This window comes from Mesoplodon bidens (assembly GCF_964165515.1).
Source record: "Mesoplodon bidens genome assembly, chromosome: 19".
Classification (NCBI taxonomy): Eukaryota; Metazoa; Chordata; class Mammalia; order Artiodactyla; family Ziphiidae; genus Mesoplodon; species Mesoplodon bidens.
In genome coordinates this window covers 49,184,955-49,208,177 of record NC_138179.1, presented here as the reverse complement: position 1 = coordinate 49,208,177, position 23,223 = coordinate 49,184,955, and the positions used below count along the sequence as shown (strand labels likewise).

The window sequence follows — 23,223 nt, the reverse complement described above, 5'->3', positions numbered from 1 at the left end:
CCGCGACGGGGGCGGGGCCAAGGCCTTGGCCCCGCCCCCCACCCCGTCGTGGCCGGGAGGAGGGAACCGGCGAGCTAGGGGTGGCGGGAGGAGAGGAGTGTGGCGGGGGCCGGGCACAGGCTCCGTCCACGCCCGAAGGGGAGGGCGGCCACCCCCTGCTCCGCGCGCCAGGCGTAGGGTCGGGGCCGAGACTCCGGCCCTAGAAGTGCTCACTGCCCCCTTCCCCCTCCTCAGCTGCTCGCTCCCCGTTCCCCCTCCCGGTGACCTCCGCGCTCGGGCTTTCCCAGGGAACTTTCTGGAAGGCCAAGGCCGGCGGGAGCTTCGTTCCCGCCCCTCCCTGAGGAGTGGGGGCGGGGCCCTGCGCGGGAGCCCCGGTGGGGTGGGCCCAGGGCCGGAGTGAGCAGAGACCTCCTGGGGTCGCTGGCTGCTGCAGACTGCTGGGGCTCCGAAATTTTGAGTTAACCCGTATGTTAAGGATGGACACTGGAGGGCAGTGGAAGAGGGACCAAATTGATGCTGGGGATGCAGGAGTGGGGCGGAAGCCAGCTCCTCCAGTTGCACATACTAGCTGTGTGACCTGGGCCAGAGTCTTAACTGCTCTGAGCCTGGGTTGCTTTGTGAAATAACGATGAAGAGCTCTTCATCATAAGGCACTCTAGGGGTTTAAGTGACCAGGACAGGGGCTTCCCTGGTGGCACAGTGGTTAAGAATCAATGCAGGGGACACAGATTCGAGCCCTGGCGCGCCACAACTACTGAGCCTGCGCTCTGGAGCTTGCGTGCCACAACTACTGAAGCCCGCGCGCCTAGAGCCCGTGCTCTGCAATAACAGAAGACACTGCAATAAGCTGGCGCACCGCAACGAAGAGTAGCGCCTGCTTGCCACAACCAGAGAAAGTCCGCGCACAGCCAACAAAGATCCAATGCAGCCAAAAATAAAAATAAAAAATGAAATTTAATAAATAAATAAATGACCAGGACATGTAAATGCCTAGCAAAGAGTTAAACCTCAGCTAATAATCAAGGTGCGTGGCCTCCTTTCATAGAATTCCAGAATTACGAACTATCAGTCGGGCCACCCCTCCCCTAATAGGACAAATGAGTCCATATAGCTGAGCCCTGTCCAGTAGACTGAGGTTGGGCTCAGCTTACCTTCCAAATCCCCTGATTGAGGGTACCCAGGAGTCCTCAGGCGTCTGAAAATGTAACAGTTTGGAAGTCTCTGACTCCAGGTCGAGTTCTCTGCAAAGACTCTTTTCCTCGGGGAGCTCCCAGTGTGAGGGGCAACTCTTGCTCCCGGGAAGCCTCCTGCGTGACTGACGGAGCAGCACAGAGGAGGGGCAGGCTTTTCGGATAGACCTGAGTTCTTGGAAGCCCAGGGAAAACAGGCTCGGATGTTCAACCTCAAAACACCTGGATGTGCCTCAGGGTCACTCTTGCCTCTCCCTCTGGGCATACCCATCAGCACTTCCCCACAGAACCACTCCTGAGTCCCCAGACAAGACCTGTCTTGGGATGAGATGCTTGCTCTTCACAGAATGCCCTACTTCATGCTACTCTGCCTGAAAATGCTTCATCTTTCAGACAGCCAAGTCACCTCCTGCATGAAACCTGTCCATAATTCTCAACTCCTACGCAACTTGGCTCACAAGCTCCTACCAGGAGTTTCTTCACTTGCTTACTGTGGTTTGATGGCCTCTCTGCACATTACCTGAGTAGCAAGGATGACATTTTATTCACCATTGTGCCCTTCTATCCGATGTTTGCTAAGTGAAGAAGGGCCTGGGGTACTTCCCTGGTGGTCCAGTGGTTAAGACTCCCCGCTTCCACTGCAGTAGGCCAGGTTCGTTCCCTGGTTGGGGAACTGAGATCCCTTATGCTGTGTGGTACAGCCAAAAAAAAAAGGGGGGGGTGGGGTGGGGGGAGAGGGTAAAAAAGGAGAGAGAGAAAAAATAAATAAATAAGGACCTGAATTAGGCTGAAGCTGTTGGGGATGAAAAGGAACCAAATCTAGCGTTCTTACGAAAAAAAAGGAATTCTGTGTTTGTGACAGAAAGAAAAATGGCACGGGGTCACACACAAAGACCTTCGGTTTAGCTGAAATTGCCACTCAGTTGTCATGTGACCTTGGACAAGTCAATTTCTGAGATTTCTTATCTCTAAAATGGAGACAATAATCCCTACCTTGCCTAACTCACTGGGCTGTTGTGGTGGGGCAAATGGTTCTGTGTGTAAAAGAGCGTTGTGCGGTGGAAAGCGCTTGGAATGTAATACACGGCAGCTGAGGAAGAAATAGAACAGTAAGAATAGAACGGGTCACTGTGCGTGTGGCAAGTGGGAGAAACTGAGATTTCGGGAGATTTTAGGCCTAAGTGATTTGGGCGGAGGGTTTGGGCTACTCCCGGCCCCTGTCCTTTGGGCGGGAGCCTGGAATCTGGAGAATTTTCACAAGGAGACTAAGTCGCCGCCCCCCTCCACCCCGCCATGAATCTGTCCCACAGTTCTGGGCCAGAATCCCCCTGCCTCCATTTCTGGGCAAGGATTCCTCCTCGCGGAAGCCTCTGGCTCTGCTTCCCTCCCGGTGTTGCCCAGCGCCTACTGACAAGGAAGAGCCTCTGTGGATGATCCCCCCTTCTCTCTCGCCTAGCCAGGCTTGATTATTTCAACTCAGTATTAACTTCGAACCCCTCCCCCAACAAAGAGGCTCATCAGCAGCCCTGGACTCTCCTGTCCGGGCTCAGGAAAATTTCCTGGTCGGTTCCTAACTGAAGAGACCAAGACGGCCCCAGAAGACCGTTTTCTTCGATAAAAGCTGAGGCCCGGGGAGGGGGAGGAGGGGGCGAGGCCTTACAGGCTGGGTCTCGGGGGAGCCCAGGGTGCACACCCGGTGCTTCCCGGCCCAGGCGAGACCCTCGGTCACGGCCCACCATTTTGCACTGGCCCCTGGGGCGGCGGTGGCCCAGAAGGACTACGCTGGGGCTGGGACTCGGCCACTTTCGGCCAAGGGTCCCGAGGCCTGTCCGAAGGCGGACGTCAACCGGGACTCGAACCTGCTTTCTCATTTTCCGCGGCCTAGTCCGAGGTTGCTGCCCTAACGCAGTCACACTGTCCCTTTAAGGCGGCACTTTTTATTCTTCATTTGTTTACTTCTTCATGCGCTTTTTTAAACAAAAATGTGTTCACAATATCCTTCCGCAAACGTCAATCCCAGTCACTAACCACACACTTTAAAGACATTCCTATAATTTTAAGAATCGAGAATTATTAGCCATGGGCCAACGTCTCTCTTTACAGAATTAAATCCTCGTTTACACTTTAGGGACTACTTTTTAGGAGTAAACCATTCTTGCTTTAGCTAACAAGTGTTTATGACCTTCCGAACCTTTCCGCTGAGGACAGAATACAATAGTAGTCTTTAAGACGCACCTTTTCATAAAAATATTCTGTGCGGGCCCTTATAGGCCATCGAATCTTCTCGTATTCCTGAAGCAGAATGGTATGGTCCAGAACCCGCCCCATCTTCTCTGCGATCGGCCTTCCTTCCTCGGCGAGACATGTGCCTCTTGACCAATGGGCGCTCACGTTTCTCTAGCGAGGGATAAATGATGGAAGGAGGTGGCCTGGAAGACGCCCCCGACGCGCCCTGGGATTGGCTACGTCGCACGGCGCGAGAGGACGGCGGGTCTGAAAGATGGGAACTACGACTCCCAGGTTCCTGCGATGGGGACTCCGTTACGCATGCGCGTGGGCGGGGCGGACCGTCTTCTATATAAAAGGGGCGCAGAGGGCTGGGAGGCAGCAGTTGGAAGTTGGCAGGTGGAGAGGCAGGTTGGGAGGGGAAGTCGGGGGAGGAGGCGGAAGAGGAGTTGTCGGAGGGGGGGAGGAGGGAGGGAGGAAAAAGAGGAGGAGGCGGAGGAGAACTGAGCTGAGCAGAGAGCATCGAGCCAAAGGGGAGATGAGTTTGTCTGTCCTCGGCTGAGGCTCCGGCCGGGCCTAGGGAAGTGGGAGCACGGGTTGGAGCGACACCCGTGGAAGTGGGAGGAGGTGGCTCTGGGACTTTAACCCCTTGTGGGCTCTGCGGCAGGGGATTTAACCCTTTGTGGATCCGGCCCCTCGGAGTCAGCGTCATCGGGTCGTTTTAACCCCTTCGGGGCTGGGTTTAACCCGTTGGATTTAACCTAATCTCCTTGCCCACCAATTCCTTGATCGCGGGGGCGCTCTGCGGGGAGGCTTGAGGCCCACCCCCTCTACACAACACCTACTGTTCCTGCTGCTGCACCCCCTTGGACCCGCTAGCCGGCCGCGCTGTGGGCCCTTAACCCTTTACTGACTTGAGCGCCCCCAAATTGCAACTGGAGTTTGCTGACAGAAGGATTGGCTGAAGGCATCACTGCAGGAATTACAGACCGAAGAGGACTGTGCTGGACATTTCTGAAAGAAAAGAAAACCCTTTTTTCCTTAAGGATTTACAGTCAAAATTCTTCAAACTCCGAGGATTCTATTAGCAATGGCCGAGCCACTCTTGTCAGAGTATCAGCACCAGCCTCAAACTAGCAACTGTACAGGTGCTGCTGCTGTCCATGAAGAGCCGAACTCTGATCGCCCCCCAGGCGCGGAGGAGCGGGTGCCCGAGGAGGACAGTAGGTGGCAATCGAGAGCGTCCCCCCAGTCGGGTGGCTCTCCGGGGCAGGGCGGGGAAGGGAGCCTGGAGCTCCAGCCGCCTCCCGTGCAGACCCAGATCTGCCCAGAATCCAGCTGCCCGGAAGCGGGTGAGAAGGGCCAGAACGGGGACGACTTGTCCGCTGGCGGTGCCCCCCAGCCGGCGGCGGGAGGGCAACAGAGGCCGAAGGCCAACAAGTTGGGGGCTTCTGCCGCAGGGGGCGAGGAGGCGTGGGGACAGCAGCAGAGACAGCTGGGCAAGAAAAAACATAGGAGACGCCCCTCCAAGAAGAAGCGGCATTGGAAACCGTACTACACGCTGACCTGGGAGGAGAAGAAAAAGTTCGATGAGAAACAGAGCCTGCGAGCTTCGAGGATTCGAGCCGAGATGTTCGCCAAGGGCCAGCCAGTGGCTCCCTATAACACCACGCAGTTCCTCATGGATGATCACGACCAGGAGGAGCCGGATCTTAAAACCGGCCTGTATCCCAAACGGGCTGCTGCCAAATCTGACGACACCAGCGATGAGGACTTTATGGAAGAAGCGGGCGAGGAGGATGGGGGCAGCGACGGGATGGGAGGAGACGGCAGCGAGTTTCTGCAGCGGGACTTCTCGGAGACCTACGAGCGGTACCACGCGGAGAGCCTGCAGAACATGAGCAAGCAGGAGCTCATCAAAGAGTACCTGGAGCTGGAGAAGTGCCTCTCGCGCATGGAGGACGAGAATAACCGGCTGCGGCTGGAAAGCAAGCGGCTGGGCGGCGACGACGACGCGCGCGTCCGGGAGCTGGAGCTGGAGCTAGACCGGCTGCGCGCCGAGAACCTCCAGCTGCTGACGGAGAACGAACTGCACCGGCAGCAGGAGCGAGCACCGCTGTCCAAGTTTGGAGACTAGACTGAAACTTTTTGGGGGGAGGGGGGCAAAGGGGACTTTTTACAGTGACGGAATGTAACATTATATACATGTGTATATAAGACAGTGGACCTTTTTATGACACATAATCAGAAAAGAAATCCCCCCTGGCTTTGGTTGGTTTGGTAAATTTAGCTATGATGTAGCTTGTGTGCTTTCTCCTGTTCTTTAATTATGTGAAACTGAAGGGTTGCTTTTCTTGTTTTCCTTTTTAGGAGTTTTTTTCTTTTTTAATGTGTAATTTGACCAAGCTATAAAGCATTTTTCTGTTAAAAATCCCCTCCTTAAATGGAGCTATAAGGTGGCCAAATCTGAGAACCATTAAATTCATTCTAGTTATAATAAATTTAATATTTGTAAATGTAATGTAGTTTCAGTGTGATTTCTAGAGCTAATTCAGAATAGTACTGATTTATGTGATTGCGTTTTTGGGGGGGGGGTAAAGGAATCATCTGATTTGTCCCTTTTCAAAAAACAATCTTTAATGGGAGAATTTTCAATTTGCCCAGTTTTCCCTTGAATGGGTTTTAGTGTGCTACAATATACAGTTCCGGCAAAATATAAAGATTTAATTATCTTCAATACTTAAGTGTGCTTGTTTTCTAGTGCCTTGGTTTTCTTTCTTGATGCTGGAGAAATAAACCAGTGTTGGGTGTTTGGGGAGTAGAATGTAACTACAATCAGCAGCTTAAAATTTTAATTCTGCTTCTCAATAGCCGTTCAAAAGTCTGTTAACAAAAACGTGAGCCTAATTTGGCAGTTTGTCAGTTAGACAACTGACAGCCTCATTTCATTCCTACAAGTGTGGTTTTAGTAATTCCCCTCTCCTCCCAATAAGGCTGGAAGGAGTTCTTGGATGCCTGGAAAAGGCTCTTCGTAAACCTCTTGCTTTCTTAGTGCAAGCAATGGCTGGATAAACTTGTGAGGCAGCTCTTTATGTTAAAATATTCAGAGGTAGAGAATATTATATTTATAGAGGAAATGGCCACTTGGGGCATTCCAAGGACTTAACCCTAATTGTCCAATACTTAGGTGCTCCCTATACCAAAAAAAAAAAAAAAAAAAAAAAAAAAAAGGAATAGAAGCTGTCCACCTTTCCATGAGAGTCAAACTAAAATTAGAAATGCCCCCTCACTGCAAACCAAATGTAAAGCTTCTGGTTAAGGAGCTAAATTAAGTCCTTAGGGGCCAAGTGGGAACCGTGCACCTTCCCTATACAGCCGCTATTCTCAATCTCCTAAACTACTGATAGCTGCTTAGTCCTTGAGTAGTTCTGCTCTTGAAAATGCAGGGAGGCCCTGGGAATTAATTTCTGCCCCCAAATCAAAATAGTAAGAAATTATAAGATTGTTCCCTCCTGTCACCATGATTAACCCAGCCCATCTTTACCTGCCCTGTGTCAGTGCTTCCCTAAGCAACTGCATTGTTCAAATCACTAGCACAGGGGTTCCCTCACATGGGGCCTTAGAAACCATAGGGGGCCTTGGGCTCCATGAACCCCATGCAATTATATGTGGACTTGTATCATGTGTACATTTTTCTGGGAAGAGGGCTTGAGAGAACATGAAATTATCAAACTCCTTAAAGGTTAAGAACCCCTGGGAAAAAACCTCCCATTGGGAAGCTTGCTTTTGCAGCTAGATGAAATACTGGAGGTGGTGGGAATGTCAAGAGTGAAATGCACCTTATGATGCATGAGAAGCATACACAAATCCATGAGTCAAGGGAAATTATGGCAGTTAAGACTGACTCAGGGCCTTCAAAGCTGGACTGAGCTGGCCCTATTCTGGCAGATGGTCCACTGGAGACGATGTATGATAAGCTTTTCCTTTGGCCTAAAAATTACATTAAAAGTCTATTTTGAAATAGTTTTTGTGTTTTTAATTTTCCTTCTGCCATGACGTCATGCAGCAGTCCCAGAAGCAGCAACACTGCCCTCTGCCTTTACAGTGCACAGCAGAAGCCTCATTTTGACTGAACTATATAGGATGCAGCAGTGATGACCTCTGATTTCAGAAACTCTTCTTACTTAACAAGATGGATTTAAATATAACCATCTTGTTTCCCCGACTAATAGTCTTAGAAAGACTCTTAGTGCATTTATCATCAGGAAAAAAGTGTAAGTTTTAGGAGACATTCAATCCAGTCTTAAAAAATATATAAATATTTAGTTTTAAGTAACTGTCATAAATTACTTTGATTTACCTTAAGATATGCAACTGTCTGAATTTTGCTTTCAAAGGCACCGACATTTTACTGCATTTATGTTCTTAGAATGATGAGACTTGTGCAAAATTTCAGTTTTCTATCAACACTTTCTACATTGAAACACTTGACTAACATATTGCTCTAAGGGCAGAGAGAAAAGACTCTGAATTACCTATACTAACAGGATCATGACAGATGATCCTCAAGTCCACTCTAGCCTTTCACTAAAGGCTTTTCTGCTAAACATTTTAAATGAGCTGCTCCAAAGATCATGCTTACACATTAGCAATTTCAGTTCTCTTTCTTATACTGGGGCCTGGATATCCAGCCAGGGCAAAGCACTTCCCAAATTTTGGAGACAGCTGGCTGGACTGCTTAATCCTCCTTTGAGTAAGGAAAACTTTTCTTGGGCCAGCCTATAACCTAAAGTGGCCCTCAAGAGACAGAGCCCTTTAGATTTCAGTTTGCAGGGGAACAAGCCAAGGAGCTCCAGATTGGTTTAGTTCTGAAAAATGGACTAGGTATCTAAAGAGAGGAAACATTATAAAATTAGATCAGACTAGGAGTCAAAAACCAGGCTCCTAGTTATACCTTTGACAAATACTAGCAGTAAAACCCTGGACACATCTCTTATTAAACTCTCTGAGCCTCATTCTTCATCAGCAAAATGGGGCCGTGCCTACTTCACATAACTGCTGTTAAGGATTAAAGGAGACAACATGAAAATAGGCTATCCAAAAGTAAGGTACCATTGGTATTATTATTGGTTCTTTCTAAGACCAGAGCAGTTGCCCATTTGATCAGTATTTTAATTTTCACTTTGTCCAGAGTAAAATAAAAATCCTTTGCTTGGGGAAATATAAACAAACATACTTTACCCCAGTGACTTCAAAAGTGAGAGAAATCAAAGAGGGAATCTACAGAAATAAACAAGATCCACAACTAAATAGTCTACCTTCAGAAAACCAGTGTTTAGTCAAATATTAGGTAATGTACTACAGGTGTCCCCCGTCCACTTACACCACCAGCAGGAAACAAGTATTCACAACAGTGTGACAGAAAAGCTGGCTAGAGTTAAATAGCACTGTACTTGTACCTAAGTATACCTGAGTTTGTGAGTTTCTTTAAATGATTTTTCACATTTCTCAAGCAAGATTATTGGAATAAAATTCCACTATCCTTTCTCGTGTAAAGTGTAAATGGTTGTTGCTAGAAATAAAAACTAATTTTTAAAAGAAAATGTCAAATTCAGGCCCTGAAGAGTGGGATCTGCTGACCAAAGGGTAATAGTCATACTCTGTAAGAAAGACAAAATATATGATCTAGGAGGCGAAGATTCACTATTTGGCCAATTTCTGCCAGTTGTCTTTGAAGGCTGGAAAGCATACAACCTCATTTCATTTCTTGTTGAAAAAACAAAGGCTGGTTTCAGACAGATCAATAACACAGCTCTCACAAATCCTCCTGAATGAAGTTTTTCTTGGGCTTTACTTAGAGGCAGTTCAATTATGACAAATGATGTAACATGGGTAACAGCAGGAATAATCCTAGCAGTTTACTAACAAACTTCTGCACACCAACAAAATTCTTTCAAATGGTTGAGCTGGTACCAGGAACTGTTGGTAAGTCTCCTGAAACAGCTAGTGTGATTCTATCCCTCAATACAGCACCAAGAGCAGTTACATTTGGCTTAAAATTTTCCAAAAAGAGCAAAAATTCAGAAGAGTATTGCAAACCCTCATCTGAAGGCACCTTCTATTTGATACATCCACTGACTGTGTGTGAAGTGTTAAAAAGCCCTGGATCTACGGTGACCAAAAAGGATATTCCTGAAGGAAAATGTGGGAGTTGTAGAGTGTTCCATGCACAAGAATTTGAGAAAATGACAGCGTCACTGCTCTCGTAAACTACTGACTAGAATTTGTCCTAGACTCCAGAGCGTCAGAGGAGAAGATTTGAAGTTCTGAAGTCGGCTTTAAGCACGCAATTCTGCATACCTGGATAACTCCAGGACAACTTTCAGGCAAAGGAAGAAGACCAACCAGAGGATGGAAGGGAATGTCTAGGTTAGTTCTACCCTCCTCTCTGGGGCTTACTAAAAGTGCATTTAGAAGAGCAAACATTTGAATTTAAAGAGAGAAAGACAGAGAAGAGGATGGTGAGGGCTGAACAAAGTAAAAAACGAACTGGAAATCAAATAGTTCAGAAGAAAGTATCTTCATCCTGAAGAGGAGGACTGCTGCAAAGAATTACTCCTACCTCTGTCAATGAATGCTGCTCACACACAGCCACTACTCCCAGGAGGTGGCCATCAGGCAAACGTAAAACATCCAGGACTTGTGGTTAACAACTGCTTGGTACCCTGAGACTGACCCTCGTTCAATCTATCTGGATGGCCCATGGCAACCAAGGCCACACTTTGGTAAGGCAGGTCTCCCAAATGCCCCAAATAACCTTTGAAGCAGAAGTCCTCCAAGTTCCCAAGTAACAAAGTTAGAGCAAGTAAATGTTTACATAGCCACTGAAGGGTAGTTACTCCAGGTATTTATGAGGGAGGCTGCATTGATACCATTTCCAAATTAGGAAACTGAGGCATATAGGCTTTGTAGAATTTGTCATAAACCACAAAGCAACTCATCTGAAAAGGGAGAGCTGAGGAGGAAGTTGAAGGTCTAGTCGAAAGTTAGACAACAATAGGCTCAGCAACAAAATGGCCAGTTTGGCCTCATCTTCAGGATTGGGCCTCTAGCCAAGCCAACCAAATCTGTGGTAGCACACACAGAAACAGAACTTGGGAGTTCCTAACTCCCAGTACTGTGTTTTGCTCAGTAGATAACCAAGGGACCATTAATAAACTGATTTTACTCCCAACTTTTCTTATCAAGGAATGGAAAAGCTTATGGGTCAACCTTAAATATGATAAGCTTTCATCTTTAAAAATGAGTACCAAATTTCTGCACCTGGTACAGTATTCTCCACTTAGTAGCTTCCAAAGGTTTAACTAGATGACTTCACAATGGAGGATGAATCACAGTCTGAGATCCTCCGCCATTAAATTCTTGACAGAGGAACCACAAAGATAATCTTTAAAGCCCCTTTCAGCTATAACTATTTAACTCCCACCAAGTTAGTGTCAGCTTTTCCTAACTGGCATATTCTCTTGATCTAAACAACAGTGTGAAGTGAACATGACTTAAGCCAGGTCAACCCACAGCATGAATCAAGTGTCCTGAAGCTTTATTTAGGATAAGTGGTTCAAATTTTAGATGAACCTGAGTCAAAGGTGATGGTATTTTTGCAATCCAGTTCTAAGACTTTCTCTGAGAACATCTGGGGGGCAAAGGGAGAAAACAGTTAAAGCTATGGAACTGTCGCTATGGAACTGTCACTCTTACAACTTAAAAAAAAATCACTTTATTAATAGGAGGAACAGGGCTTCAGTTCTGAAGAAACTTTGCTATTAAGGCCAAATGCTTCGGAACGATTTGACCAACTGTAATCAGCAATGAGACGCATCACAATGTACCCTCTAAGATAAAGCTCACCGCCGGTCACTCTCCTAATTTCCTAATTCCGAGTCTACCTAGGCATAATTTCAACTGCCCTTTTCGCAACAACATTAAGCTACCCCTGACCTATGAATCTCTCTGAATTTAGATTTCAAGCAGTAAGAAACAAAATGGTTTCATCTGCAATTCAAGAAAAGAATTCCACATCAAACTTCAATCCTTAAGAAGCTGCTACAGCTATAAGGTTGAGTGTTTATTTTTCTCAAGGTAGGTTTCCCCTGCTCCCCCAAACGCCACATATATGAAGTAGCTCAAAACTGCAATTTCTATTTGGGTGGCCATCTGGGATCCACAGAAGTGACTTTCAATTACTTGGAATTTCAAAATAGACGCTCCCTAGTAACAATGCACCAGTGGCAAAATACTCCCCCATTTTGTTTCGTCTGTGGGAGAAAAGTTCTTTAAACTGGAAAGAATTTGTAGCCTTATAAAGACTACGTTGGAATTAGTTCGTTTTTTCCTTTAGGAGGGCGGCCATCTCCAAAAGTTTTGGTAAAAGTTATGGCTCAGATTTCAAAATGCAAACAGATGTTCCTGAAGCATCCGAAATGGGCCACTCCATGTTTATTCCCAGAACCGAGGCGACTCCAAGTTGTTTTGTGTCCCAACTCTGCAAAGGGCAAAAGCGCAAACCCCTTTGGTGTAAACTTTCGAGAGAAGTGGAACAGCACACTTTTGGAGTTTCCCAAAGCGGCTGGCGACGTGCGAGGTCAGGTCGTTCTGAGAATCGGGGCTGGACAGGAGAGATCTCGAGGGCAAGAGCGCTCAGAGATTTCCACGTGCCCCGATCTAGCTGGTCCCTGGGGAGAATTAGTGGTTGCTACAGTAGGAAGAAGGCTGTTCCTGTTCACAGCCCTGGCCGCGGGATGGCCTTGGTGTACGGGGGGAGATGGTGGGTGCACCTGGCTCTCTGCCCTCGGAGCCTCCAGCTGACTGCCACGCCAGAGGGACGCGCGGCCGGAGCTGCGACCTCCACCCGCCCTCGCGGCGCCCATCGAAGTGGGGGTTCCCGCTACGCCGGGCCTCGCCGCTATACCCAGGCCGCATGGGGGTGGGGAAAGAACTTAGCGGAGCTCCGCCTCGGGATCTGCGCCCCCGTGGAAAGAGCAGAGGAGAGTCATTTCACCCGCTCTCTACTCAGCTGGGGTCTCAGGAAGTACGCGGTAATTACCCAAGAACCCCGCCCTCTGTGAGAGGCGAGGCTGCGGGGCTGCCGGGATGGTTTGAGGACCGGGCCCGGCCAGAGAGACTCCAACCTTCGCCCCCCCGCGGTCCCCGGTCCCACCCCCCGCCGTCTCCCGGCGCCGCCACTTCAGGCAGCCCACTCGGCCCGGCCTCTCCCCGCGCCCGGACCACCCCCCATGGGGTGCTCTCACTGCGCAGCGAGTCCCTCCGCTGCCTCCTCCCAGCCCAAAATGGCGGCGGCGGCCACCGATCCTTCTCGTCGCCTTCCTCTAGGGCCGAGGATCCCTCCGCGTCCAAGCCCCTCCCCTCTCAGCCGGATCTGTTTTCTGCCCAGTAAAGATTAACGCCATCAATGAACTCTTTAATTGGGCTCGGATAGGCGGATCGACTTGTGCTTCCGCACAGCTAATCGTTGACGAAAAAGGGGCTATTGGCAGGCGAGTGGACCAATCAAAGGAGGCATCGGTGAGCGCGGGACGCCACTCGCGCAAGGGTAGGTGGGTTTTAGAGTTTTCTGTGTGCTTGTTGACATTACAGGCTCTTGATCCGCTTTCCTCAGCTAGAAGAACTACAATCCCCAGCAGGTGCCGCGCTGCCAGGCGGCGGGGGGGGGGGGGCCCTCCCCCCAACCTCAGCGCCTGAGCGGCTTGACCAGAGCTGCAGCAACTGCAGCAAGAGGTAGGGCTGAGGCGTTGGGAATTGCAGACAGGCGGTCGCACAGAAAGACACACAGATGTAGTCCTGTGCATAGCCCCTGACAGCAAATAGGTCAGTTCCGCCTTTGCAGAATCTCCTTCCCGGATCATTTCCCCTCTTCCAAGGAATCCTTCCTTATCCCTGTTGGGTTTCCCTCTCAGCTGCCTGTAGTGCGAAGCCTTCTTACCCTTTCCTCCGTTTCCCATCCTGAGAAGAAGGAGGGAGGCAGGCCAGGCCCTGTAGATGAAAAGGCCTCAGCCCCAGGCCGGGCCCCGTCGTGTGTTTTGAGGTGTTGACTTCTGGAGCCCAGCCTGGGGAGGAGGTGGGGGCCTGCAGTCAAGGTTGGGGCCGCTGGAGGCAGTGGGGAAAGGACTCCTCCTCAGGCTTGTCGGGGCCACCGACCCACTCCCCTCCCAGCCTGTGCAGGCCATCGCTGTGTCTTCGCCTCCCCAGGCAGTCTTTTCCCCTCTTTGGTTGCTGGGGGAACAAAGCTTAGGCCTGGCTGCCTCAGTGAGTTTCAGGAGAAGAGTATAGGACGGAAGCCCTGGCCTGGGGCCTGAGGAACAGGACTGGGGAGATGGCCCCTTAATCTCCATTTGACCCCTTGCTGGCTGGAGGTGTGAAAACCAGGCTGGAGGCGGCCCTTCATTTGAAAATGAGGGTGTGCAGGTCTGGTGCTACAAAATGGCTGCCGCTGCCTTGGTAAAGATTTGCTGGGTAGCCAGAGGCTTCCTGAAAATTCTCCCTCGGCACTTAGGTTTCTATTATTTAAAGCAGGTGTCACTAGTTAAAAGGCATCTGCTGAAAGATCTGGAACAGAAGAAGGTGGCTACTCCAAGCCAGACCAACTGTTAACACAGAGTCACCAGCAGCCCTGGAGGAGGCCAAGGTAAGCCCCATTCTCCCAACCACCTCAGTGCCCTGAACATGGGTCCTGCCAGCTGGGATCCTGGCTTCTTGTCTCAGACGTGTTAGTGGATTTGGAAAACCAGTATTTTTAAATGAGTCCCCACTGTGCGCTGAGCAATATGGCAGATGTTAATTCTGCGCTATCTCGTGAAATCCTAGCAGCCATTCAGGGTAGAAATGGCTATTTCCATTTCAAAGAAGCTGATGTTCTGAGAGCTGACAGGCCTCTTCTAGAATCATGCAGCCAGCAAGCAGAAGACCCAGGGTTTAAACTTAGCGTCTTAAACAGCAGAACCCTGCCTTGCATTTTGTCTAGGCTGTGAACCAAGTCTGAAGCAGGGAGAACAGTTTGAGCCATCGGTTCATAATTTAGGATGGAGGTTAGGGGGTAGGAAACCACCCAGGAGAGAGGGGAGAGACAGGTTGTATCAGGCCCTCAGAGAACATCACCTTCTGATCTGGCAACAGGAGCCCGAACCCTCCCACCCTATGCTCTCTCTCACCGGCCCCCACCTTGCCCATTCTTCTCCCCTAGTCCACAGCTCCCTATAGGTAAGGAGGGAACTCTAGTCCTCTGATCCACCCTACCTAGCTACTTCCAGTAAATTTTCCAGATTTATTTAATTTGGAGTTCATGGCATGTCAGGGCCTAAAGGTTCAGAGAAGGCAAATGGCTCACCCGGGATCACACAGCTTCTCTGCAATAGTGGTAATGGTGGAAAGGGGACAAGCCTTCAGGAGGGAGGCAGCATGTGGGGCTGAGGGGCAGGGCTGGCTTGGGTGGGGGTGGGGCAGAAGTTCTTCTCAGTTGGCCCAAGACACTGGTGGTGACGAGGCCTGTCACCTTTTTTTTTTTTTTTTTGCGGTACGCGGGCCTCTCACTGCTGTGGCCTCTCCCGTTGCGGAGCACAGGCTCCGGACGCGCAGGCACAGCGGCATGGCTCACGGGTCCAGCCGCTCCGCGGCACGTGGGATCCTCCCGGACCGGGGCACGAACCCGTGTCCCCTGCATCGGCAGGCGGACTCTCAACCACGGCGCCACCAGGGAAGCCCCAAGGCCTGTCACTCTTGATTGTATTGTTACTTTATGACATTCTCCCTGCAGGTAAAGTAACAATACAACACAACAAACAACACACGTACACACACTCCAACGTACCCCATCCCAAATTATGAAGAGAACTTTGGGGTCTCCAAAACGCACGTTAACACACCTCCAGCTCTTACAGGGCTGCATACACCCGCCAGTACACTCGCTACACTCGTGTAGACCCACGCTCAGATGTCTCTGAACCGTGTTGAACATTATAAAACACTGTGCCAGTGGTGGTGGTTGTTATTAGAATTCCCCAGACCACAGACTTCCAGCAATTCATTCTCCTCCCCCAAACTCAGTACTCCCACCCTCACCACGGCAGAGATAAACAGATGCCCTGAACACACGCACTCTTGACAGAATCCTTTCCGCCTCTTCGATAAGGTGTAGAATTCGCTGGGCTACAGACTGGAGATTGGCCCTTCCTCTCCCTAGTGCTTTCCTGCCCCTCATGTAGAAGAGTGATACCAACTTGTGCCTGGAATAAATACACTCCATTCACCCTAGAATGACAGAAGCGAGAGTCTCACGTTCCAATATCTTTTAGATCCCCCCCCACTTCTGGGCTTATGTCATTTAACATATATTTATTGAACACTCACCTTGGGCCATGCTTAGCGACACAGTGGTGAGCTGAACAGACAGGACACATTCTTCTAGGAGAAAGACAAGTGGTAAATGGTAATGTGCTAAATGCTAAGTGGGACATTAACTGTCACATGACAGGGAGCCACCGGGAAGGGGAATATGGGGGCTACTTAGATAAGGGGGTCAGGGAGGGCCTCTGAAGAGCTGACATTGGAGCTTAACCCTAAAGGATGAAAAATAACGAGTTATGCAAGTAGCTGGAAGCAGGATTGGCAACATGGTTTGTGGGGTCAGTGCAAAGGGCTCTTAATTCAAAAATCACTAAGACGTTCAAGACAATGACAGCAGAGCATTAAGCAAAGCAAGGGGCTTTTCTGAATGGGGGCTCTGTGGGACTGTACAGGTCACTTGCAAGGAAACCAGCTCTGTCTGAAAGATTAGCTTTCTAGGAAGAGGGAAGAGCAAGTGCCGTTTGGGCTTCTGATCAACCCAGTAATACATCAGGAGCCACTTCCCATCCCATTTCAAAGAGTATTTATTGAATGTCTACTCTGTGCCAGGTGCTGTTCCAGGCATTGAAATTACAGAGTGAAATACACAGGCAAGATTCTGGCTCTCACCATGAGTTTGCTTGGGGGGGGTGGTTGGGGGACAGACAGTAGACAGGTAAGCACAGAAACAGACAACTGGCTGTAGAAGGTGCGAGGCTGGAGAGGGGCCAGGTGAGCTGGGTGTGGGCAGGTCGGCTTCAGGCTGGGTGAACCGAGGATTCTACCATGGGACGGGCCATCTGTGATCTGGCCTCCTTTTTCCTCTCTCTTTAGCCCTCTCGTGTTCCTGGGAGCCCCAGAACATTCCCTGAGCCTCACGACCCTGGAGGTTCCCTGCCCCTGACACCCCGGATGGAGAGCCACTCAGAGGAGGAAGATCCTCCCGGCAGTGGCCTAGGCTGGAACGGTAGGGGTCCCCGGGCCCGGAGCCCAGGGGGCTGCTCAGTGGAGGCCGTACTGGCACGGAAGAAGCACCGCCGGCGGCCCTCAAAGCGCAAGCGGCACTGGCGACCCTACCTGGAGCTGAGCTGGGCCGAGAAGCAGCAGCGGGATGAGAGGCAAGGCCAGCGGGCCTCCCGAGTCCGAGAGGAGATGTTTGCCAAAGGCCAGCCCGTGGCACCCTACAACACCACCCAGTTCCTCATGAACGACAGAGACCCCGAGGAGCCCGACCTGGATGTGCCCCGAGGGGCCTCCCACCCGGGCTCCAGTGGGGAGAGTGAGGCCGGGGACAGCGACTCGAGGGGCCGAGCTCACGGGGAGTTCCAGCAGAGGGACTTCTCCGAGGCCTATGAGCGCTATCACACGGAGAGCCTGCAGGGCCGCAGCAAGCAGGAGCTGGTCCGCGACTACCTGGATCTGGAGAGGCGGCTGTCGCAGGCCGAGGAGGAGACGAGGAGGCTGCAGGGGTGCGCCAGCCAGCGGCCCTGTCGCCAGGTGGAGGAGCTGGCCGCCGAGGTGGAGCGGCTCCGGACGGAGAACCAGCGGCTTCGGCAGGAGAACGAGATGTGGAACCGGGAAGCTGGCCGCCGTGGTGGGGAGCCGGGCACCTAGGAGAAGTTTCTGCTTGGTACACACTCAGGCCAGCCGAGTCTCAAGGAGGCAGGTCTCAGCACCTCTGCGCCCCCCGGAGAACAGCTCATTTAGGTTCTGGCTTCCATCTTGTCATCTCCAGAGTTTGTTCTTTGAAGTTTGTTCTTTGATGTCATCTTATTTTTCACAAAGGAATTAAATGATTTTGGTGAGATCACGTGGGAGTGGCTATAGCATTGATTACACTAGGGCTGCTCTAAGAATCAAAGCACTTCCATCGGAGAGAGGCCTGGGGCTGCCCCCAGCCTGGGAGGACAGCAGACCCCTGCACTGGGGGCTTCTCGCGTCTCCAGAATGCCTGAAATCTGCTCCATGTATCTGGGGGCCATCAGACTGCTCTGAAGGTTTTAGAGAGGGGAAGGCAGAGGCGGGAGGGGTCTCAGTCAGGAGTCACCAGGTTCAGCCAGAGCCTGACTTAAGATGCAAGGTTGCTGTGAGGAGCCGGGAACTTCCTCTGGAGGAGAGAGGGCTAGGCTCAAGTCCAGGGGTTTCTTCAGGGTTTGTTCCCAGGCTCCCTGTATTTTCCCTATCTTCCCCACAGTTTAGAGGGCTCGGCTAGACAAGGTCTGGGTGCCTTGTGTCTCTCTGTGCTTGACAGCCTCCCCACCCGCCCCCCATCTCCCAGCTGGGGGTTGGGCAGGAGGTCAGGTTTGCCCCCTGACCTCCTAGAAGAGCACTTACAAGTAAGCGCTCAAGGGGAGTTTTCTCCTGATGGAAAATAAGCCCAAGGCTGGTTGGACAGGGGATGGATCCTTAGCAGAGCTGGAGGCTTGGCTTTCGAGGTGCCTGCCGTGCGTCTGTGCATCCTGCTGCTTTTAGCCTAATCACCTGTGTGGTTAATTCCCTCCGAGGTGGGCCCCTCACCTGTCTGTCTGATAGAGAGCTGAGTCAGCCCGGATATGCCACCAACACACCAGCAGTCTTGGGCTCTGAAGCGAGCTCACACACCCCTCACACGCAGACCCACCTCTCCCCAGACACCTTGTCTCTTGTTCTTGTGGCTGCAGAGTGTCAGGCTGCGGTGGTGGAGGGGAAGTTAGTTAACTCACCAATGAGCCTGTATTGGCTCTGCCACCGTGCACAGGGAGGGCCAGAGGCCTGTCGGGCCCAGCCTAACCTCCGTTCCAGGAAAGCTCATCTTGACAGGCCACACTGGGCGAGAGAAGGGCTCGGGCCTGGGAGCTGCTGGGATGGAAATGTTGAAAAATCCTGTGTGTTGCCAGGACAACTTTCATTTCTTCCCTGTCACACCCAGACCTCTCCAGCATCTTCTACAGCGACGTAAGGCCAGAACAGATTCTAGGAAGGGATGGGTTTTAAGAGAGCAAAATCTCCCATCCTTGGGGTCTCCCCCCCACCCAACCCTGGCTGGGAGTCCTAGCCCCCTCCCCTTTGATCCCAGACACCTCTGTCAGGAAGGGCTAGAGGAATGATTATCCCCACTTTGCAGATGGAAAACCCAAGGCTCAGAGAGGAAGCGGCTTTTGGATTCCAGGAAAGCTGGCCTTAGGCCGGCCTTCCCCTGTGGGGTGCTAGCCAGGGACCTGAAGGCCCCTGGGCAGGGCGCAGGCAGCCTCCCAGCTGCTGCATTCCTCAGCATGGAGCTGGAGGGAGAGGGGAGGGCCGGGGCCAGGACAAGGTTGTTTACCCGGAGGCATGTGTGTGTGTGTGTGTGTGTGTGTGTGTGTGTGTGTAAAAGTAACTAGGAGGGGAGAGAAGATTCCAGAGGGCTGCTGGAGTGTGGGGGAGGGGTGTGGGTGCAGTGTCGAGGGAGAGGGTGCTGGAGGTGTATCCCTGAGCAGGCAGGAGCTGCACACGGGGGAGGGGACAGGTGAGGAGCTTGGCCTTTCTTGGCCAAGGAGCTGAGGAGCCTGGAGACCGGAAAGCTGCTGCAACCCTAACAGACACACACACACACACACACACACACACACACACACACACACACAATGGCTGAAGGGCTCTGGGTCAGGGTCACACTGAGGTGGGTTAATTTTCCCAAGGCTGGTGGGGCCCAGGATGGGGCAAGAAAACAGAGGAGGAAAACAAAACCAGAGGAGAAGGGTGTGGGATGGGAGAGTGTCAGGAGGGGCTGACAGGGATCAGTGAAGAGTCAGTGTCACCTCCTTCCCCCCACCTGGGTCCCTGACCTCAGTGCCCAGAACCCAGGGTAGAGCTGGCGTGACTCGGGGCTCGGCACTGGGGAGGGCCAGCTCAGCCCCGGTGGCCAGGTGCGGGTTCTTTTTGCTTTTCCCTCTCGGAGCTGCCTGGTCCTGGGACCCCACCTCAGTGAGGAAGCTCCAGTTTACAGCCTTCACCACCCTATCTGCTGGGGAAGCTGGGCTTAGACACACTCCCCTTTCCTCCCCAGGCCTTTCCAGAGCAGGTGCTCAGTGCCTCATTCCCTCATGGCCATTTGCTTTCCAGGACCTTCTCGGTCAGCTGGGCTGGGGGAGGGAGGCCCAGAGAGGCAGGTAGTTCCCAGGAGGGATTTTGTACCCTGGTCTGGGATCCTCCTTTCTTCCCCATCCCAGGTGGACACCCCTGTGTCCAGTGGACAGTCCCTGCCTGCAGTGGAGTCAGGGAATGAGAGGTGATGGGGTGCACAGAGCAGCTGAGGGGGCGGGAGGAGCCTGCCAGGACGTGGGGAAGGGGGTCTGAGGTGAAGTAGTTCAGTATGAGTGAAGAGGGTGGCCAGCTCCCATTGCCCCCGTTGGGCGCGGGCAAGGATGGCACTGGCCCTTTAAGTGGGGATGCCAGTCAAAGCCCTCCCCCGGCCAACCCAATTCGAGGGCACACTGAGCATGTGCGGGAGCTGTGGGAGCCGGAGGGGAGGGAAGTGGCTGGAGAGATTCCGGAGGGAGCGCCTCACCCCCCTTACTTCCTGTAGCTGCCCCCTCTCTCCTTCCTGGGTCTGACAAAGGAGCCCACGGCGCTCAGCCAATCCCTTCCCCCATCCCAGACCCCCGGTGGGTGCTGTCCTCTGGGGGCTCTGGGGCCTGCAAGGGGGTGACAGATGGCCCCTCAGCCCTGGGAGGTCTCGGCAGCCCCCCTGCTGCCCGGAGATGGCACCCACACGCAGCCCAGTGCCGTCCTCACTTCCCCGCTGTGGGCGGGTGGTGGGTGATCTTCCTGCTGCTTTATGTGTTCGATTTCATTCCACTGGTGCCAGGGTTTCCAAAGGAACTGCCTACCTTGATGACGCTCTGCTCTGAAAATTAAAAGCCGCTAAGAAGATGAGGTCCCTACCCCCACCCCCGGGAGCTTCCAGTCTAAAGTCTGAGAGGAAGCAAACGGCTCGGAGGCTGAAAGCGCCTGCCCGGCTCCCTCTCCTGGTTCTCCCTCCTTCCTCTAAAGGGCAGGAGCTCCCAAGTTCACAGGATCAAACTCTGCTTCCTCAACCAGCTGCATCCTCCAGGCCACCTCCCCTGCAGCCTAGGAAACCGCCCCCCTCAAGCCTTTCCCCCACCTCCAACTTCCCTGTTTCTGCAACGACGTCCTCCTTTCTCCCTCACCTCAGGCTCGCCTTCACCTTCCCTTCCCCCTTTGGCACTTGCCCACTCTTCTTCCTGTAATCTCTTATCTACAGGTACCCTTTTTCTTTTCTCTTTTGGCCGTGCCCCAGCGGCTTGCGGGATCTTAGTTCCCCCCGACCGGGGATCGAACCCGCGCCCCTGGCCGTGAAAGCGCAGAGTCCTGACCACTGGACGGCCCGGGAATTCCCCAGGTACCCTTATTTTTAATTGAGGTGAACTTCACGTACCATAAACTCAACCACTTTAAAGTGAACAATTCAGTGGCGTTTAGCACCTTCACAATGTGTACAACTGCCACCTCCATCTAGTTCCAAACCCAAAAGGAGGCGCCATACCCAGTCCTGCCCAGGCCACCATCCATCTGCCTTCTGTCTCTATGGTTTTACTTATTCTGGGGATTCTGGTGGTAGAGACAAGAGGGAAAGACTAGTCTTCTGGGGCCTGTATGCGAAAAGCCCAGATTCCCTGAGGGCCTTCTGGGAAGGGAGCGCTGGACCAGGAGTCCCGAGACCTGTGATCCATCCCAGTTCTGCTTCTAACTCAGGAGTCTCCTCTCCCCTGTTCAAGGGGCTGGGGGTGTGGGGGGCTTCAGGCCAGGATCCTGGGCCCTCCAAGGGCTTAACCCTGGCGGGGAGCTTCTGTCTGGGATTGTGGTGCCGGGCCTGAAAAATCTTCCTCTTTCATACTCTTGGCTCCTTGCTGCCGGGTCCAGGCAGTGAAGTTGGCCCCAGGAAACCGTGTGATTAATACCGTGGGGTTTGGGGTCAGAGGCATGAGATGAGGAAACTTCGGCTCAGAGAGGTTGAGAAACTTGCCCAAGGTCCCACAGCTCCTGCTTCACTGGAGTAGCAGCCGGTTCTGTCTGATTGTATTCGAGCTCTTGACCACTGTGTTCTCCTGTCTTCAAAGAGATAAAGTAAGTTAAGGGCTTAGCAAAGTGCCAGCTGTGTGGGAAGTGCTCTCAAATGGAAGCAGCCATAAAGTTTACTACTTTGTGGAGCCTTGCATAGTCCTGAAGTGAATAGCTCCATTCCAAGGTGGTTCTTGGGAGTTCCCCTCACCCCCCCCCCTTACCTTATCTTTGTCCTCCACTGGCTTCCTTAGGAGGACAGCTTCTGTGGGGACTGAGGGACTGCCTGGACCCTGAGCCTTTAAGGCAGGTGGGAGTGAGAATGCGTGGCTCCCCTTTCCCCTAGAGATGGAGATGTTATTGCTGCCTTCAGCAGAGCTCAGTTCACCCATTTCTCCATGGCTGAACGTCCACCCCTGCCCCGCAAACAAAAAAGACTTTGTGGACCCAGGGGAGGGAGGGGACTGCACAGGCCTGGCCTGGCAGCGGACAGACTGAACAGCTGGCTCCCCAGTTGGCCACTGTGTCCAGGCTGCCTGTGGGCATGGACATTCCAGAGACCACCTGCCCCAGAGATCCTCCCGGGACCCCATCCAAGATGGAAACGCCCAGATCAACCCCCTGGGCACCTGCTGTCTCCTGCCTCAGGACAACCAGGATGGGCCCCCTCCCCTGCCCCATCCCTACCCCAGTCCAGTGGCTCTGAGAGGAAGTTCCCAAGGAGACTAAGTTGTGAGGAGACATGATGAGCATGTCCAGAGCCTACCTCGGCCACAGCCCAAGGTTCCACGGAGAAGGAAGGGAAAGGGGTCTTTTGGGGCCTATAGTCTGTCCTGGCTCTTGATCCTTCCAGCACCCTCCTTGGGGTTCTCCTTAGGCCCCCACACATCCAGTCAGCCATTCAGACTCCTTTACCATATTGTGAGGACTTGGACACAGGGAAGCTGCAGGCTTTCTCACAGCCGTGCCCGGAACCAAGCCCTGTGGCTGCCCAACTGGCCAGCATCCTCTCTTACTGTTGGGCCCTCAGGCCCCACTGTCCTCTCTGGCTAGACCTCCCTTCCTTGGCTTCTCCGTCCCAGCCTCAGCCATTTCCCTCTTGGGCCTTTGATAAACAGGATCTTTTCCTCTGGGCCCCTCGTCCAACTGTCCTCACTTGTAATCCACATCAGCTGTGTTTGCAGCCACAGGCAACACCCCTCCTTCGATTCACCCCACTTCCAGGATCCCTCTCAGCTCCCCCTCCTCAGCTGCCTCTCCCCCCTCCTCCCCTGGGCTTCAGATGCTAGATGCCTTTTTTTAACCTTCCACATGAATTCTCCAAATCTTAACACTATTGAAAAAGTCTTTTCATCATGATTTGAAATTCCAT

At 52.2% G+C, this 23,223-nt stretch overlaps 2 protein-coding genes across 2 annotated transcripts; both read left to right on the top strand.

Annotated features, from left to right (window-relative positions):
* The first annotated feature begins 3,802 nt into the window (after nucleotides 1-3,802).
* On the top strand, nucleotides 3,803-5,937 carry HEXIM1 (HEXIM P-TEFb complex subunit 1). Its single transcript, XM_081219747.1, has one exon. It carries the CDS (start codon nucleotides 4,507-4,509, stop codon nucleotides 5,551-5,553), a length of 1,047 nt encoding a protein of 348 aa, XP_081075873.1. The 5' UTR covers nucleotides 3,803-4,506; the 3' UTR covers nucleotides 5,554-5,937.
* Nucleotides 5,938-6,284: 347 nt separating this feature from the next.
* Nucleotides 6,285-17,622, top strand: HEXIM2 (HEXIM P-TEFb complex subunit 2). The gene is given in 4 exon segments (XM_081219746.1): nucleotides 6,285-12,511; nucleotides 14,007-14,081; nucleotides 14,083-14,118; nucleotides 16,647-17,622. Coding segments are annotated over 4 exon segments (1,536 nt in total). The 5' UTR covers nucleotides 6,285-11,866; the 3' UTR covers nucleotides 17,427-17,622.
* The last annotated feature ends 5,601 nt before the right edge of the window (nucleotides 17,623-23,223 follow it).

What these genes read in the sequence shown, in the direction of transcription:
- HEXIM1 (XM_081219747.1), top strand. Translation starts at nt 4,507, where the DNA reads ATGGCCGAGCCACTCTTGTCAGAGTATCAGCACCAGCCTCAAACTAGC.